A 20521-nucleotide genomic window follows, 5' to 3' on the forward strand; every position below is an offset into this window, starting at 1 on the left:
AAACAGCTCTTTAAACCTTGTAATCGTTACCTGGACTTTGGAATTGAGTGGACATAAACTTGTCTGTGATGTTTCCACTCTGTGTGTAGGTGGGTGTGTTTGCATGTGTGTTATCTAGATCACTAGTATAATATGTTTGTACAGTATGACTCAAAAATGAGAAGAAAACAAATCTGATCGACTTCGGCAACTCCAAAGCTCTAAGGACCGCCAGCACTAATTCATAAAATGATGTGTGTCAGAGACATGTTTAGACTCTTTAAGTCACGGCCAAACCCTGCAATTGGGAGGTCAAAGAGGTTTACCCATTTGGTAGGGCTATAATCTGACACAAGCGTGTACACACGCGCACACACATCCTTCGTCATGCATGCCAACAACAATAATTAGCCTGTGCCATCAGATTCCTACGGGCAGTGCAGAGCAGCCCTATATTTGTCCTATAGAACATGGAGAGGGGCCAGAGCCATGGCCTCTCATTTACCGGAGGGATATTTCAAGAGCAATCTGAAAGGCAAACACTGTAGGTGTAGATGTATTAAACTATACTGAGATTTACTACTGGTTTAGGAGGCCTGACGACTCTAAGCGCTTCACCGGCTGCCCACTTATCCTTTTCCTCAAACCATTGAACTTTGTGTGTGTGTGTTTTTGGCTTTACTATTCTTGTGGGGACCATAACTCACAAGGATATCAAAACAAGGAAAGTTAGCACAATTGGGGACATTTTGCCGGTCCCCACAAGGAAAAAAGCTATTTTAGGTTTAGGGGTTAGGTTAAGGGTTCAAATTAGAGTTACGGTTAGAATTAGGGTTATGGGTTAGGTTTAGGGTTAGAATTAGGGTTATGGGTTAGGTTTAGGGTTAGAATTAGGGTTATGGGTTAGGTTTAGGGTTAGAATTAGGGTTATGGGTTAGGTTTAGAATTAGGGTTATGGGTTAGGTTTAGGGTTAGAATTAGGGTTATGGGTTAGGTTTAGGGTTAGAATTAGGGTTATGGGTTAGGTTTAGAATTAGGGTTATGGGTTAGGTTTAAGAGTTAGGGTTATATTTAGGTTTACAGGTTTAGGGTTAAGTGTTCAGGAAAACAGGATTTTGAATGGGAATAAATTGTTTGTTCCCCACAAGGACAGTAAAACAAACGTGTGTGTGTGTGTGTGTTTTTTTGTTGAACTATCCTTGTGGTACCAGAAGTCCTCACAAGGATAGTAAAACAAGGCAAATTCGACATTTTGCCAGTCCCCATTAGGAAAAAATATATATTTTAGGCTTAGGGGTTAGGTTTACAATTAGGGTTAGAATCGGGTCAGGGTTACAGTTAGGTTTAGGAGTTAGGGTTAGGGATAGTTTTATGGTTAGGTTTAGGGGGTTGGGGTTAAGGCTAGGCTTAGGGTTTAGATTAAGGTTGGTGTTAGGTTAAGGTTAGGGTTAGATTTAGGGTTATGGAAAATAGAATTTGGGAAGGAAATCAATTCTTTGGTCCCCAGAAAGATAGCAATACAAAACTGTGTGTGTGTGTGTGTTTGACAGAGTGTTGTGATCATTAGAGCACTAATATGGAGTGCCTGCTTCCATTTCTGATTGGCTCATTGCCTGCAAAAGATTAGCGTGCTGAGGTAAACCAGTATGTTGAGGCTAACGGATAACAAGTCTATATGTCTATGTTCACTGTTTCTAATGCAGCTTGTGTCCTTTTACACCTTTTTGTAACAATGGTTGACCGCTGTGAACCTTCAGCAGGTATGGAGATTCTGTGTGTACTTTACGGATGCATTACTACAGGTGACACTGCCAAAATAAAGGAAACACCAACATAAAGTGTGTTAATAGGGCGTTGGTCCACCACGAGCCAGAACAGCTTCAATGCACCTTGACATAGATTCTACAAGTGTCTGGAACTCTATTGGAGGGATAACAACACAATTCCTCAAAAGAGAAATTCAATCAGTTGATGTTTTGTTGATGGTGGTGGAAACGCTGTCTCAGGCACCGCTCCAGAATCCCCCATAAGTGTTCGATTGGGTTGAGATGTGGTGTCCGTGGCATATGATTTATAACGTTTTCATGCTCATCGAACCTCGTGCCCTGTAGATGGGAGCATTGTCATCCTACGGGGATATGGTAGCCAAAATAATGGCATGCCGAGCCTTTATATACATGACCCTAAGCATGATGGGATGTTAATTGCTTAATAAACTCAGGAACCACACCCGTGTGGAAGCACCTGCTTTCAATATACTTTGTATCCCTCATTTACTTAAGTGGTTCCATTATTTTGGCAGTTACCTGTATCATACAATTACACAGGTTATAGCATCGGACTTAAATCCTGGCTCACAGCATAGTATCCCTTTAAATAATTAAAGGCAAATGTAAACAAGAGGGCATTATTGTTGGTCAACATGAAAAGCCTGAACGGCTTAGGACAAAGAGCTGGCTAAATTAGTCTACTGAATCAGGTCTAAGAGGAGGGTTGAATGGACTAGAACAGGGAGTGTGCTTGTGGAAGTCCTGTTCGTTTGTTTATACATGATTATTTTCCTGTATATAGTCTTCCCTTAGTACAAGGCTACTTCTCCTAATCTGATGTCGGTTAAGCTTCCTTTCCAACTATCGCGAAAGCCTCAGATCCTGAAAATCAAGAAGACCAAAACATCCCCCTCTCGTGACCACTCCCCATCCCCACTCCTCTCTTCTTTTCTGCTCACTCAATCTACACCTAACCTCTACCCTCCCTTTCCCTTAATCCACACCCTTATCCTTTCTCCTTCCTTATGCCTCCTTTCTCTCCTCGCCCACCCCTTTATTTTCCTCTCCCCCTCCCCATACCTCCCCTTTCCTCTCCTCATCTGACCCCTCCCTCCACCCCTCCGTCCCACATTGTATACTCACAGGTCTGTTGTGCCTTGGCCTTGCGGGAGCTCTTGGTGGACTCACACCACACGGTGACCCCGTCCTCCAGCAGACGCAGGCTGCGGCTCTTCTGCCACCTCTGGGAGCGTACCTTCACCATGTTGGAACCATGCATCATCGCACGGACATTCTCATCATCCAGCACCCCTGGAAACACACACACAACATACACACGTCACGGTCAAATACACTGTCATACCCTTTTTGGTAACATGCAGTATCACTGTGAATTTTCCAGTATGATGTAATATAGTATGTCACTGATACCATGTCATTGTTGAACACACCCTTATATCATTCACTCTAGTCTAATTCAATGGTAGGCCATCCACACCAAGCTCCACTGGCAGTTCATTGAGAGTTCAGTCGGTCTGCTCTACTGTCATAAATGTCAGTAGAAGTCTATGAGCCATATTCCTTCTTGGCCTTCCCTCGTCATGCTATTACAGTAAAATGACTGTGACGGTAAATTTACTGTATAGGGACTCATAAACACTCGGTGTTTCCTCATGTGAGGATGAAAAGGGAGGGTTAGGAGTTATTTATGAAAGAGAACAAGTACGCTAACAAACCAGTCAAGCACAATCCAGTATCTCTACTGTGGTTGTATTGTATGTTGAGGGCTTGGCAGCAGTGGGCGTTCCTGCGATGACTCACTCACCTTTCTACATACAGCAGTCATCTTCCTTTGGAAGCACCGCCGTCATGACTCACAAACACAGGCCACGATCTCATAACTAGGGCCTGAACATAGGACTTTGTTTCACATACAAACCCCTGAAAGGAACAACGCTGCTTCAAGGTTGACATTCAGGTTACTGAAGCAGGAAATCACCACGGAATCGACGGACTTGAGAGAAGACACACTTTTCCACATGCGAGTTAGAACATGTTGTTTATTTCCCCATGGTTCGTTGCGGTATGCGGTATAAGCCGAGCCGGACCTTGGAACGCTGCACAACAAAGGAAGAAGTAGAATGCTAGGATTTGGAACAAATGCCAATATTCCAAAGATGAATCTCCCCCACAGGCCAGAGGCAGTCCAACAGAGAACCCGGAAAGGGGGAGGGGTTTACAGAGCTGCAGAAACAGTTTGTCACAAACAACCAGTCGGTCAGTCAGTCAGTCTGGAGTTGCAGCAGCTCATCTAGCCAGGGAAACCTATCTCCGCTAATGGTTATTTAATACTAATGTGATTCACAGATACAGCCTGCTATCCCTGATGTGCAGGTCACAAGTGACCTTTTAGAGAAAAACCAACATCAAAAATGTTGAGCAGCTTTATCATCTATGTTAAGAGCAGAGTTAACAGACAAATATAGAAAATTGAAGGGAAAGATAGGCAGAGCTGTAACAAGACATGCGCCGTCATGTTGTACGTGTACACGGTATTGTGTACTTGGAACTGCATTCCAGACACTACTGAAAACAAAGAGATAGTATTTTCTCTGTTTCTCCTTCTGACAGTTGGAAGCCTCTTTGGCTCTCTGCAGTAGGTGAATTGGACCTCGTACACTGTTCAACTGTGTTTTCACCTATAAAATAGGATTTCAAAGGAGTGCTCTGAAAGAAACTCTCCCATCCTCCCACCCTCCCTCCCTCCCTCCCTCCCTCCCTCCCTTTCCTCCTCTCTTCTCTATATCCTCAAAGATTTACTTCAAAAACTGTGGCCATGGATGCCCTCATCTATTATTTCTCTTGAATCAGCTAAAATCCCTTTCAGACTTCTTCATACTGCCAATACCATGCCAGTCTGTGACGGAGCTCTTCACAGGCTTCCAGAGCTGGCCTCTATTCACTACAAAGTGCACACATTTTGTCCAGGGCCCATAGTAGTACCAAAAGTACTGCACTATAGGGAATAGGGTGCATTTAGGTCCTGCTCAAAAGTTGTGCACTATATAGGGAACAGGGTGCCATTTGGAACGCAGACGTGGGCTATGAGAGACTGTATCCATGAGCAGCTCAGTGCTCTCACCCACTCCCCTCCCCCCAACCCTCCTCTCCCCTAAGTAGAAAAGGGGGGAACAAACTGAGCCCAGCCATGTCTCTCTCTCTCTCTCTCCCAAGCCGTTGGTCAAACACAAAGAGAACCCTCCTCCTCCTCCCCAACCCCAAGCCTCCACCATAACAACCGTGTTTTTGACACAGTCAGTCACCAAGCTGTTACCACATGCAAGGAATTCCCACAGGCTGAGCATTGAGCACAAGGACCCTATTAACAGCAGGTCAGTGACCATGCTAAGCTGTCCTAACTGAGTTGTGTTCTCGCTCTGCCCATCCTCACACCACTAACCCTTATGAGCCTGTTAAATGATTATTCATGGACCTACTGTTGTCACCTCACTGACCTCAACCCCATTATTTTCTCCCTGTCCCGCCCCCATACCTCCCCATCCAGGAATACAGATGAAAAATCTGTGCACATGGGTTCATATGCAAATGTTCAGGGATGCAGGATACCCCCACTGCCAACCGAGCCAAGAAGGAGAGAGTTTTAGTATCAAGCACTCCATACAGTAACAACTCCATACAGTAACAACTCCATACAGTAACAACTCCATACAGTAACAACTCCATACAGTAACAACTCCATACAGTAACAACTCCATACAGTAACAACTCCATACAGTAACAACTCCAGTAACAACTCCATACAGTAACAACTCCATACAGTAACAACTCCATACAGTAACAACTCCAGTAACAACTCCATACAGTAACAACTCCATACAGTAACAACTCCATACAGTAACAACTCCAGTAACAACTCCATACAGTAACAACTCCATACAGTAACAACTCCATACAGTAACAACTCCATACAGTAACACTGCTGTAATGAAGCACATGTGGGTGTGAGGGGAGAAAGAAGGGGCTTTGAGGCCCATGAGTTGGGTACCCTGTTCATCACAGCTCCTACAGCAAGCCAAGGAGAGTTTTGTTGACACACACTTTGTCATTTGGGCCAGCATAACAACCTGGCTGGCTAGCAACGCTAAAAAAGGTATGTGAAACCATTCACACAACAAGATGGGGGTTCTGAACAGAGAGAGAGCGAAGGAAGGAAAGAGAAGAGATAATTACTACAGCAGAAGAAGTGAATGACAAAATAAAAAGGTTGGGAAATGGAGGAGTGAGACTTGGAGAGAGGAACAAGACAGGAAAAAAGTAAGTGAAGATACAGAATAGATAGGGAGATTTCTGGGCATTGTTAGACCTAATAACCCGAGACACAGCCAGGTGTCTCAGGGTAAAACAGAGAACCAATTATAACATGGGCTCATCCATTTGTAATAAACATCAAAATCAAATCAAGCTTAATTTGTCACATGCGCCGAATACAACAAGTATAGACCTTACAGTGAAATGCTTACTCGCAAGTCCTTAACCAACAGTGAAGTTCAAGAAGAGTTAAGAAAAATATTTACCAAATAAACTAAAGTAAAAAATAATAAAAGTAACACAATAACGAGGCTATATACGGGGGGTATAGGTACCGAGACAGTATGCGGGGGTACAGGTTAGAGTTATTTGTACATAAGGGTTATTTGTAGGTAAGGGTGAAGTCACTATGCATAGATAATAAACAGCGAGTAGCAGCAGCGTACAAAACAAAAGCGGGAGGTCAATGTAATAGTCTGGTGGCCATTTGATTAATTGTTCAGCAGTCTTATGGCTTGGGGGTAGAAGCTGTTAAGGAGCCTTTTGGTCCTAGACTTGGCGCCCTGGTACCACTTGCCGTGCGGTAGCAGAGAAAACAGTCTATGACTTGGATGACTGGAGTCTCTGACAATTATGGGCTTTCCTCCGACACCGCCTATTATAGAGGTCCTGGATTGCAGGAAGCTTGGCCCCAGTGATGTACTGGGCCGTACGCATTACCCTCTGTAGTGCCCTGTGGTCAGATGCCGAGCAGTTGCCATACCAGGCGGTGATGCAACTGTTCAGGATGCGCTCGATTGTGCAGCTGTCGAACCTTTTGAGGATCTGGAGACCCATGTCAATTCTATTCAGTCTCCTGAGGGGGAAAAGGTTTTGTCGTGCCCTCTTCACGACTGTCTTGGTGTGTTTAGACCATGATAGATCGTTGGTGATGTGGACACCAAGGAACTTGAAACTCTCGATCCGCTTCACTACAGCCCTGTCAATGTTAATGGGGGCCTGTTCGGCCTGCCTTTTCCTGTAGTCCATGATCAACTCCTTTGTCTTGCTCACATTGAGGGAAAGGTTGTTGTCCTGGCACCACACTGCCAGTCTCTGACCTCCTCCCTATAGGCGTCTCATCGTTGTCAATGATCAGGCCTACCACTGTTGTGTCGTCAGCAAACTTAATGATGGTGTTGGAGTTGTGTTTGGCCACGCAGTCGTAGGTGAACAAGGAGTACAGGAGGGAACTAAGTACATATCCCTGAGGGGCCCAAGTGTTGAGGATCAGCGTGGCAGACGTGTTGTTGCCTACCCTTACCATCTAGGGGCAGCCCGTCAGGATGTCCATGATCCAGCTGCAGAGGGAGGTGTTTCGTCCCAGGGTTTTTGGCTTAGTGATGAGCTTCGTGGGCACTATGGTGTTGAACACTGAGCTGTAGTCAATGAACAGCATTCTCACATAGGTGTTCCTTCTGTCCAGGTGGGAAAGGGCAGTGTGGAGTGCTATTGAGATTGCAATGTTAGGGCGGTATGCGAATTAGGGCGGTATGCGAATTGGAGTGGGTCTAGGGTATCTTGGAGGATGCTGTTGATGTGAGCCATGACCAGCCTTTCAAAGCACTTCATGGCTACCGACGTGAGTGTTACGGGGCGGTAATCATTTAGGCAGGTTACCTCGCTTCCTTGGGCACAGGGACTATGGTGGTCTGCTTGAAATATGTAGGTATTAGACTCAGTCAGGGAGAGGTTGAATGTGTAAGTGAAGACACTTGACAGTTGGTCCGCGCATGCTTTGATTACACATCCTGGTAATCCATCTGGCCCCTGCGGCTTTGTAAATGTTGACCTGTTACAAGGTTTGCTCACATTTGCTACTGTGAGCATTATCACACAGTCATCCAGAACAGCTGGTGCTCTCGTGCATACTTCAGTGTTTCTTGCCTCAAAGCGAGCATAAAAGGCATTTAGCTCGTCTGATAGGCTCGCATCACTGGGCAGCTCGTGTCTGTGTTTCCCTTTGTAGTCCATAATAGTTTTCAAGCCTTGCCACAACCGACAACCGTCAGAGCCGGTGTAGTAGGATTCAATCTTAATCCTGTATTGACACTTTGCTTGTTTGATGGTTAGTCAGAGGGCACAGCAGGATTTCTTACAGGCGTCCGGATTAGTGTTGCTCACCTTGGAAGCGGCAGCTCTAGCCATTAGCTCACTGCGGATGTTGCCTGTAATCCATTGCTTCTTGTTGGGATATGTGCGTACGTTCACTGTGGGGACGACGTCGTCGATGCACTTATTGATGAAGCCGATGACTGAGGTGGTATACTTCTCAATGCCATTGGATGAATCCCGGAACATATTCCAGTCTGTGCTAGCAAAACAGTCCTGTAGTGTAGCATCCGCGCAATCTGACCACTTCCATACTGAGAGAGTCACTGGTACTTCCTGCTTTAGTTTTTGCTTGTAAGCAGGAATCAGGAGGATAGAATTATGGTCGGATGTATCAGTCAACATGTAGTACATTTGATGTAGGAGACTTCATCTTTCTCCATGTCTGTCTGTGGAACTAAGTACTGGTCCCATGGGACCTGCTGTAAACATAGGTGTTGTATTGATACTAAGTAAAAAATGAGCCAATTGAGGTCAAAACAGCAGTATAGAACTCAATCAAAACAATGCTCTCAGACACAGACTGGGACAGACGCCAAGGAAAACATTGAACCCTGATAAGGAGAGGAGAGCACATCAAAGAACGGGACAACTAGGCTGAGAGGGTTGACATTAAGGCACTGATTTTCTGAGATCACACCTATAAAGATATGAAGAGTTTTATTCCAAACCCCCATATATCCATTTTCAGAAATGTTGGTAAATTAGCTTTGATGTTTAAAGAAATTGGTGTGTTTTTTTTACTATCTAATCATGGCATGGGATTGTTCACACATCTACTTCCGGCGCCGACCGAGATGGCCGCCTCGCTTCGCGTTCCTTGGAAAATATGCAGTATTTTGTTTTTTTACGTGTTATTCCTTACATTGGTACCCCAGGTAATCTTAGGTTTCATTACATACAGTCGGGAGGAACTACTGAATATAAGATCAACGTAAACTCACCATCGTTCAAACCAGAAATATGACTTTCCCGAAACGGATCCAGTGTTTTGCCTTCCACCCAATACAATGGATCTGATCCCAGCTGGCGACCCTATGCGACGCCGTAAAAGGGGCAAACGTTGCGGTCTCCTGGTCAGGCTTCGGAGACGGGCACATCACGCTCCACTCCCTAGCATACTACTCGCCAATGTCCAGTCTCTTGACAATAAGGTTGATGAAATCCGAGCAAGGGTAACATTCCAGAGAGACATCAGAGATTGTAACGTTTTCTGCTTCACGGAAACATGGCTAACTCAAGAGACGGTAACGGAGTCGGTGCAGCCAGCTGGTTTCTTCACGCATCGCGCCAACAGAAACATACATCTTTCTGGTAAGAAGAAGGGCGGGGGTGTATGCCTTATGATTAACAAGACGTGGTGTGATCATAACAACATACAGGAACTCAAGTCATTCTGTTCACCTGATCTAGAACTCCTCACAATCAAATGTCGACCGCATTATCTACCAAGGGAATTCTCTTCGATTATAATCACAGCCGTATATATTCCCCCCCAAGCAGACACATCGATGGCCCTAAACAAACTTTATCTGACTCTATGTAAACTGGAAACCACACACCCTGAGGCTGCATTCATCGTAGCTGAGGATTTTAACAAGGCTAATCTGAAAACAAAACTCCCTAAATTCTATCAGCATATCGATTGTGCTACCAGGGCTGGTAAAACCTTGGATTATTGTTATACTAACTTCCGCGACGCATATAAGGCCCTCCCCCGCCCTCCTTTCGGAAAAGCTGACCACGACTCCGTTTTGTTGCTTCCAGCCAACAAACAGAAATTAAAACAACAAGCTCCCTCGCTCAGGTCTGTTCAACGCTGGTCCGACCAATCTGATTCCACGCTTCAAGACTGCTTCGATCACGCGGATTGGAATATGTTCCGCATTGCGTCCAACAACAACATTGACGAATATGCTGATTCGGTGAGCGAGTTCATTAGAAAGTGCAGTGACGATGTCGTACCCACAGCAACGATTAAAACATTCCCAAGCCAGAAACCGTGGATTGACGGCAGCATTCGCGTGAAACTGAAAGCGCGAACCACTGCTTTTAACCAGGGCAAGGTGACCGGAAACATGACCGAATACAAACAGTGTAGCTATTCTCTCCGCAGGGCAATCAAACAAGCTAAGTCCCAGTACAGAGACAAAATAGAGCCGCAATTCAACAGCTCAGACACAAGAGGTATGTGGCAGGGTCTACAGTCAATCACGGATTACAAAAAGAAAACCAGCCCCGTCGCGGACCAGGATGTCTTGCTCCCAGACAGGCTTAATAACTTTTTTGCTCGCTTTGAGGACAATACAGTGCCACTGACACGGCCCGCTACCAAAACCTATGGGCTCTCCTTCACTGCAGCCGAGGTGAGTAAAACATTTAAACGTGTTAACCCTCGCAAAGCTGCAGGCCCAGACGGCATTCCCAGCCGCGTCCTCAGAGCATGCGCAGACCAGCTGGCTGGTGTGTTTACGGACATATTCAATCAATCCTTATCCCAGTCTGCTGTTCCCACAAGCTTCAAGAGGGCCACCATTGTTCCTGTTCCCAATAAAGCTAAGGTAACTGAGCTAAACAACTACCGCCCCGTAGCACTCACTTCCGTCATCATGAAGTGCTTTGAGAGACTAGTCAAGGACCATATCACCTCCACCCTACCGGACACCCTAGACCCACTCCAATTTGCTTACCGACCCAATAGGTCCACAGACGACGCAATCGCAACCACACTGCCCTAACCCATCTTGACAAGAGGAATACCTATGTGAAAATGCTGTTCATCGACTACAGCTCAGCATTTAACACCATAGTACCCTCCAAACTCGAGACCCTGGGTCTCGACCCCGCCCTGTGCAACTGGGTCCTGGACTTCCTGACGGGCCGCCCCCAGGTGGTGAGGGTAGGTGACAACATCTCCACCCCGCTGATCCTCAACACTGGGGCCCCACAAGGGTGCGTTCTGAGCCCTCTCCTGTACTCCCTGTTCACCCACGACTGCGTGGCCATGCACGCCTCCAACTCAATCATCGAGTTTGCAGATGACACTACAGTGGTAGGCTTGATTACCAACAACGACGAGATGGCCTACAGGGAGGAGGTGAGGGCCCTCGGAGTGTGGTGTCAGGAAAATAACCTCACACTCAACGTCAACAAAACAAAGGAGATGATTGTGGACTTCAGGAAACAGCAGAGGGAGCACCCCCCTATCCACATCGACGGGTCAGTAGTGGAGAAGGTGGAAAGTTTTAAGTTCCTCGGTGTACACATCACGGACAAACTGAATTGGTCCACCCACACAGACAGCGTTGTGAAGAAGACGCAGCAGCGCCTCTTCAACCTCAGGAGGCTGAAGAAATTTGGCTTGTCACCAAAAGCACTCACAAACTTCTACAGATGCACAATCGAGAGCATCCTGTCGGGCTGTTTCACCACCTGGTACGGCAACTGCTCCGCCCACAACCGTAAGGCTCTCCAGAGGGTAGTGAGGTCTGCACAAGGCATCACCGAGTGCAAACTACCTGCCCTCCAGGACACCTACACCACCCGATGTCACAGGAAGGCCATAATGATCATCAAGGACAACAACCACCCGAGCCACTGCCTGTTCACCCCGCTATCATCCAGAAGGCGAGGTCAGTACAGGTGCATCAAAGCAGGGACCGAGAGACTGAAAAACAGCTTCTATCTCAAGGCCATCAGACTGTTAAACAGCCACCACTAACATTTAGCGGCCGCTGCCAACATACTGACTCAACTCCAGCCACTTTAATAATGGGAATTGATGGAAATTATGTAAAAATGTACCACTAGCCACTTTAAACAATGCCACTTAATATAATTTTTACATACCCTACATTACTCATCTCATATGTATATACTGTACTCTATACCATCTACTGCATCTTGCCTATGCCGTTCTGTACCATCACTCATTCATATATCTTTATGTACATATTCTTTATCCCTTTACACTTGTGTGTATAAGGTAGTAGTTGTGGAATTGTTAGGTTAGATTACTTGTTGGTTATTACTGCATTGTCGGAACTAGAAGCACAAGCATTTCGCTACACTCACATTAACATCTGCTAACCATGTGTGTATGTGACAAATAAAATTTGATTTGATTTGATTCAATGACGGACATGTATTTGTTTAAAATATAGTGCATTCGTAAAGTATTCAGACCCTTTGACTTTTTACACATTATTTAGAATAAGGCTGTAACGTAACAATGTATAAATAAAGCAAATCTGTTTTCGAAATATTGCAAATGTATTCAAAATCTAAAACTGAAATATCACATTTACAAAACTATTCAGACCCTTTACTCAGTACTTTGTTGAAGCACCTTTGGCAGTGATTACAGCATCAAGTATTCTTGGGTATGACGCTACAAGCTTGGCACACCTGTATTTGGGGAGTTTCTCCCATTCTATTCTGCAGATCCTCTCAAGCGCTGTCAGGTTGGATGGGGAGCGTTCCTGCACAGCTATTTTCGGGTCTCTCCAGAGATGTTTGATTGGGTTCAATTCCGGGCTCTGGCTGGGCCTCTCAAGGACATTCAGAGACTTGTCCCTAAGCCACTCCTGCGTTGTCTTGGCTGTGTGCTTAGGGTCGTTGTCCTGTTGGAAGGTGAACCGTCAGCCCAGTCTGAGATCCTGAGCGCTCTGGAGCAGGATTTCATCAAGAATCTCTCTGTACTTTGCTCCGTTCATCTTTGCCTTGACCCTGACTAGTCTCCCAGTCCCTGCCGCTGAAAAACATCCCCACAACATCATAATGCCACCACCTTGCTTCACCATAGGGATGGTGCCAGGTTTCCTCCAGACGTGGCGCTTGGCATTCAGGCCAAAGAGTTCAATCTTGGTTTCATCAGACCAGAGAACCTTGTTTCTCATGGTCTGAGAGTCTTTAGGTGCCTTTTGGCAAACTCCAAGCGAGCTGTCATGTGCCTTTTACTGAGGAGTGGCTTCCGTCTGGCCACTCCACCATAAAGGCCTGATTGGTGGAGTTCTGCAGTGCTGGTTGTCCTTCTGGATGGTTCTCCCATCTCCACAGAGGAACTCTAGAGTTCTGTCAGAGTGACCATCGTGTCTTTGTCACCTCTCTGACCAAGGCTCTTCTCCCCCGATTGCTCAGTTTGGACGGGCGGCCAGCTTTAGGAAGAGTCTTGGTGGTTCCAAACTTATTCCATTTAAGAATGATGGAGGCCACTGTGTTCTTGAAGTCCTTCAATGCTGCAGAAATGTTTTGGTACCCTCCCCAGAGCTGTGCCTCGACACAATCCTGTCTTGGAGCTCTACGGTCAATATCTTCGACCTCATGGCTTGGTTTTTGCTCTGACATGCACTGTCAACTGTGGGACCTTATATAGACAGGCGTGTGCCTTTCCAAATCATGTCCAATCAATTGAATTTACCACATGTGGACTCCAATCAAGTTGTAGAAACGTCTCAAGGACGATCAATGGAAACAGGATGCACCTGAGATAAATTTCGAGTCTCATAGCAAAAGGTCTGAATACTTATGTAAAGGTTTTTGTTTTTAATTTATTTGCAAAAATGTCTAAAAACCTGCTTTCGCTTTGTCATTATGGGGTATTGTGTGTAGATTAAAATTGATTACATTTAAAAAATCATCAGAATAAGGCAGTAACGTAACAAAATGTAGAAAAAGAGAAGAAGTCTGAATACTTTCAGAAGGCACTGTGTACAGTGGGAAGTAAAGGTATGTGAACCCTTTAGAATTACCTGGATTTCTGCATAAATTGGTCATAAAATTGTATCTGATCATCATCTAAGTCACAACAATAGACAAACACAGTCTGCTTAAACTAATAACACACAAGCAATTATACTTTTTCTTGTCTATACTGAACACACCGTGTAAACATTCACAGTGCAGGTTGGGAAAAGTATGTGAACCCTTGGATTTAATAACAGGTTGACCCTCCTTTGGCAGCAATAACCTCAACCAAACGTTTTCTGTAGTTGCGGATCAGACCTGCACAACAGTCAGAAGGAATTTTGGACCATTCCTCTTTACAAAACTGTTTCAGTTCCACAATATTCTTGGGATATCTGGTGTGAACCGCTCTCGAGGTCATGCCACAGCATCTCAATCGGGTTGAATTCAGGACTGACTGGGCCACTCCAGAAGATGCATTTTCTTCTGTTCAAGCCATTCTGTTGTTGATTTACTTCTGTCTTTTGGGTTGTTGTCCTGTTGCATCACCTAACGTCTGTTGAGCTTCCGTTGGCAGACAGATAGCCTTACATTCTCCTGCAAAATGTCTTGATAAACTAGGGAATACATTTTCCAGTCGATGATAGCAAACTGTCTAAGCCCTGAGGCAGCCAAGCAGCCCCAAACCATGATGCTCCCTCCACCATACTTTACAGTTGGGATGAGGTTTTGATGTTTGTGTGCTGTGCCTTTTTTTCCTCCACACATAGTGTTGTGTGTTCTTTCCAAACAACAACTTTTGTTTCATCTGTCCACAGAATAGTTTGCCAGTAGCGCTGTGGAACATCCAGGTGCACTTTTGCAAACTTCAGACGTGCAGCAATGTTTATTTTGGACAGCAGTGGCTTCTTCCGTGGTGTCCTCCCATGAACACCATTCTTGTTAAGTGTTTTACGTTTTGTAGACTCGTCAACAGAGATGTTAGCATCTTTCAGAGATTTCTGTAAGTCTTTAGCTGACACTCTAGGATTCTTCTTAACCTCATTGAGCATTCTGCGCTGTGCTCTTGCAGTCAACTTTGAAGGACGACCACTCCTAGGGAGAGTAGCAACAGTGCTGAACTTTCTCCATTTATAGACCATTTGTCTTACCGTGGACTGACTTTTAGAGATACTTTTTTACCCATTTCCAGCTTTATGCAAGGCAACAATTCTTAATCTTAGATCTTCTGACATCTCTTTTGTTCAGGCATGGTTCACATCAGGCAATGCTTCTTGTGAATAGCAAACTCACATTTTGTGAGTGTTTTTTTATAGGGCAAGGCAGTTCTAACCAACACCTTCAATTTCGTCTCATTGATTGGACTCCAGGTTAGTTGACTCCTGACTCCAATTAGCTTTTGGAGAAGTCATCTAAAATTTTGAATAAAATATCTAAGATTTATTTTACACACATATGAAGATACCTATAAGCAATCATTTCTGATGAAAAAACACAAATGTGAAAAATTGGTAGTTATAGCGTTATGGAAATAAACTTTTCATATCTACCACAGCAAATCAAATCCCCAATACACAACTATAAATTGTAACTTTCCCACTGTAAAATGATCACAACTTTAATTGACATTGACATTTTACCTCATAGTTATACCGCATAAAGTGAGTGCTGTTTAACTTTGAGCTAAGGAAAAATGCCACAGACCACGCAAGACAACATTGATCCTATCAAATCACATTTTATTGGTCGCATACACATTTACATTTAAGTCATTTAGCAGACGCTCTTATCCAGAGCGACTTACAAGTACATACATTCATACCATGGCCCCCCCGTGGGAATCGAACCCACAACCCTGGCGTTGCAAGCGCCATGCTCTACCAACTGAGCCACACGGGGCCCTAACACCTAACAATAACACCCACATATTGTTAGGTGTTATTGTGGGTGTAGCAAATTGCTTGTCAAAAAGCAGTTCATGCCATATGATGTCACCCAAACCAAAACAGATCATTAAATTCTCATATGATCATATAGGCTAGAGATCATCAACTAAATTCAGCTGCGAGACGATTTTTTCTTGAGCGGATGGTCAGGCTGCTGGAACATAATTACAAATAATTTATAGACTGCAAATTGACCACAAGAAGCCCAAACAGATTTCCAAAATCAAAATCACTTGGAGCTGATTTGCCGGTCTTTTTACAGTATTTTATGTCCAACAATAAAAAAAGATAGGCTATGTACTAACTAAAATACACCAAACTGCAACAATTGGCAAACACAGGCATCGATATGTGTTAATACATGTGTGGCTGATGTCATCGACCTGGCCAAGGTCAGTGTGTGCCAGAGGTCAGTGTGTCAAATCGGAGGGCCTGTTGTCCGGACCTCTGGCAGTCTCTATGGGGGTGCCACAGGGTTCAATTCTCGGGCCGACTCTCTTCTCTGTATACATCAATGATGTCACTCTTGCTGCTGGGGATTCTCTGATCCACCTCTATGCAGACGACACCATGCTGTATACTTCTGGCCCTTCTACACTGCACTGTTAACTAACCTCCAGACGAGCTTCAATGCCATACAACTCTCCTTCCGTGGACTCCAACTGCTCTTAAATGCAAGTAAAACTAAATGCATGCTCTTCAACCGATCGTTGCCCGCACCTGCCTGCCCGTCCAGCATCATTACTCTGAACGGTTCTGACTTAGGTATTTGTAGTTGTCCACATATTCTAGGTGTCTTGTCTGACTGTAAACTCTCCTTCCAGACTCACATTAAGCATCTCCAATCCAAAATTGAATCTAGAAATCGACTTCCTATTTCGCAACTAAGCCTCCTTCACTCATGCTGCCAAGCATACCCTCGTAAAACTGACTATCCTACCGATCCTTGACTTTGGCAATGTAATTTACAAAATAGCTTCCAGAAAATTGGATGCAGTCTATCACAGTGCCATCTGTTTTGTCACCAAAGTGCCCCATATACTACCCACCACTGCGATCTGTATGCTCTCGTTGGCTGGCCCTCGCTTCATATTCGTCGCCAAACACACTGGCTCCAGGTCATCTATAAGTCTTTGCTAGGTAAAGCCCAGCCTTATCTCAGCTCATTGGTCACCATAGCAGCACCCACCTGTAGCACGCGCTCCAGCAGGTATATTTCACTGGTCATCCCCAAAACCAATTCCTACTTTGGCTGCCTTTCCTTCCAGTTCTCTGCTGCCAGTGACTGGAACGAACTAAAAAATATCACTGAAGCTTGAGACTCATATCTCCCTCACTAGCTTTAAGCACCAGCTGTCAGATCACTGCACCTGTACATAGCCCATTTGTAAATAGCCCATCCAACTACCTCATCCCCATACTGTTATTTATTTATTTGGCTCCTTTGCACCCCAGAATCTCTACTTGTGTCACGTTCCTGACCTGATTTCCTTTGTTTAGTATGTGTTTAGTTGGTCAGGACATGAGCTGGGTGGGCATTCTATGTTATGTGTTTCTATGTTGGGATCATTGGTAATTAGCCTGATATGGTTCTCAATCAGGGGCAGGTGTTTTACGTTTCCTCTGATTGAGAACCATATTAAGGTAGGCTGTTCACAATGTTTGTTTGTGGGTGATTGTCTTCCGTGTCTGTGTTGTTACCACACGGGAATGTTTCGTTTGTTTAGTCTGTTCCTGTTCGTGCGTTCTTCGTGTTTTTGTAAGTTCTCATGTTCAGGTCGGTCTACGTTGTTTTTGTAATTTATCAAGTGTTCATTCATTTCGTCTTCTTTAAAAATAAATCAAACATGTATTCTCCACATGATGCGTTTTGGTCCGATCTTCTGCACATCCATCACTCCAGTGTTTAATTGCTATATTGCAATTATTTCGCCACTATGGCCTATTTATTGCCTTACCTCCCTTATCTCACCTCAATTGCACATTGTATATAGACTTTTTCTATTGTGTTATTGACTGTATATATGTTTATTCCTTGTGTAACTCTGTATTGTTGTTTGTGTCACACTGCTTTGCTTTATCTTGGCCAGGTTGCAGTTGTAAATGAGAACTTGTTCTCAACTAGCCTACCTGGTTAAATAAAATAAAAATTTAAAAATGTAAAAAATTTGATGACCCTCCCACTCTGTCTGCAATATTTTGTGTTGGTGTGGTGTTCCGGGGTCCCTGGTTTTATGGGGGGGACCCTCCCACTCTGTGTGTGGACCCTCCCACTCCGTCTGCCGAATTCTCTCTCTTTGCTCTTGTTTTCCTTAATAGGATGTCTGTGGGCGGAGCCGGGAGGGTCGTCAGCGAAATGGAATACACCTGGGCTCGGGTGTGTCCCACCCCCCATTCATTGAGCAGACTCTCTCAACGCAGACAGTTATTTTTGATTGTGGAATTTTTGTGGCTTTTTGTTTGCTCTGGCACATTTCAACACCCCTCATTATCACATCTATGCACGCAACCACTCACTTACACTACACACACACCATTGTTACTTGTTTATAGTTTACTGTAGTTAATACATATATTTGTTATTTCTTGATCTCCACGTTGTCGCCCTTATTTGTTACGGATTACGAGCCGGGTCGTGACACTGATATTGCAGTCTCTCTGCAGTCAGACGGTATGCATCTGCTGGGTTAATGACATTTGTAGACAACCTTTGACCCTTAACATTTGATAAACACAAGGCCACTGGGAACTAGGTCTATGGAGACATTACTTTGGAAATGTGTCTTCATACATACACCAAACAAATCACCCTCCCCTAAAGATTCCATACTACTACTGAATGCTATTTCACATGCTGGCAAAAGAGGTAGAAGTTAAGAGACATTGTAATACAAAGCAAATTGTTTTTAAATGCAGGTTCTCCTTTGGCGTGACTTAGGTTCTCCTATTTGATGTGCCAAAACAGCTTGTGATAGGTCAGAACTGCAAGGCAGCAGAACTTCTGACCTCCTGCATTCCAGCCAGTTAGACACACCCATCTGATACTGTTAGTTTGGTCTGTCATGACTAAAAGGACCTCATGCCTGGGGAGTTTATGGGGCATGACACAGTTAATTAAATAATACGTTTTTCACCCACCCATGTGTTGCATACACAAATACTCACATGTACAGTACCTGAAAAAGGGTACAGTAATGCATACATGGGGTTAGGCACCCCACAAATCATTCAATGGCAAAGGTATATGCCCATCAGGATGCAAATTAAAATAATTCTAAGTTTAGTGTAGTCACATTCTGTGATTGCACAGGTCAGTGTGCTAATCTCAGAGAATTTCAAAACAAGAGGTCATAGAAACCCTTGGTCATAGAACCACGTCTGACGTGTTTAAATTGGAACAAGGGTATCAACTTGATGTCTCAACTTGATGTCTTACTGAATGATCGTGAAAGCCCAAGTATATTTCTAAAGTTTACAAGTTGTTAGATCATATGCTAGTAGACACAGATGTTACTAGATTGAAATGGGAACTAGATTTACAGGGTGAAATAAGCAGAGCATGGTGTTAATCTGTTTGAAAGCACACAAATGTTCCTACAACCATTCAGTGTTTACTGTACCAGACCAACTTCACAAAATGAACGCTGAAATTTCTTTCCCTTGTTGGTGCAAGGAGAGGCAAAAGAGTACTTTTTATCACATTTTTTGGTTAGCAAGCACATGCAATGTTATTTCAATGTTTTGGGAGTCAGTAATCAACACAATTTCACAAGGTTTACAGATTTCTATCCCTCGTGCCTAGCTTGTCTGTTTGGGACTAATGAACTAGATCCACGGAACAATCAAAAAATATATTGATCTGTCTGTGCTCGCGGCAAAGAAATCCATAACATTATTTTTAAATCAGATATTCCTCCTACTTTAACACACTGGCTACATTTTATATCTCGCTACATCCCTTTGGACAAGATTTTTTATAACCTTCCCACATCCCATTCATGGCAATTAGAGCGAATAAATAATGAGTGACATGTTCATTCATTATTATTTTTTTTTTTATTGTGTTGGTGGTTTGTTTTTTGTTTGTCTGATTGTATGCATTGCTGTACCTTAATAGGTACTGTACATGCAAGTATCTGTGTGTATGTAACACATGGGGGGGGGTGAAAAACATGTATTATTTAATTAACTATCATGCATTGTGGTGAAATTGTGCTTACACATGCTAATAAATATATAGAGTATATACACAAAACAAGAAGAGGGAGATTGCGTGTGACATGTAAATACACACACACTCACATAGTATGACATGGTTCTGTCGTCTAGATTGACAGATATCCAGAGGCTTTGACAGGTGCTCTGTCCATCCTCAGCAGTTCTCTATTTTAGTTGAGGTGTGACCGTGAACTGGGGGGGTTGGATGAAGAAGGGGGGTGTGGTGGCCATGGTGAGAGGGTGGTGGGAGAGCTAGGCACTGGGTCAGAGTTGTTCGTTGGTGAGTGGGGATCTGTATGAGTGGGGTGGAGAGCCTGGGGGTCAGTGAGTTGTTGGACACTGCACAAACACATGACCACTTGTCAGCTCCCACGCACACTCTCTGCATGTGTGTTTACAAAGACCATTGCATAAGTGGATTTCAAGCAATAGTTTATTTCGTTT

General features: G+C 44.2%; 1 protein-coding gene and 1 non-coding gene across 2 annotated transcripts in view; both read right to left on the reverse strand.

Moving 5' to 3' along the window:
• LOC129829156 (1-phosphatidylinositol 4,5-bisphosphate phosphodiesterase delta-3-A-like) overlaps positions 1-20521 on the reverse strand; it is a 37390-nt gene that overhangs the window by 12646 nt on the left and 4223 nt on the right. The window contains exon 2 of the mRNA XM_055890737.1: positions 2892-3059. Coding sequence (XP_055746712.1) covers positions 2892-3059 — 168 coding nt within the window. The remainder of the gene's footprint in view (positions 1-2891; positions 3060-20521) is intronic.
• trnaa-ugc (transfer RNA alanine (anticodon UGC)) lies at positions 15738-15814 on the reverse strand. Its single transcript has one exon. It is a non-coding gene; the product is annotated as a tRNA-Ala (tRNA).

This window comes from Salvelinus fontinalis, chromosome 2 (genome assembly GCF_029448725.1).
Source record: "Salvelinus fontinalis isolate EN_2023a chromosome 2, ASM2944872v1, whole genome shotgun sequence".
In the NCBI taxonomy this organism is placed as follows: Eukaryota; Metazoa; Chordata; class Actinopteri; order Salmoniformes; family Salmonidae; genus Salvelinus; species Salvelinus fontinalis.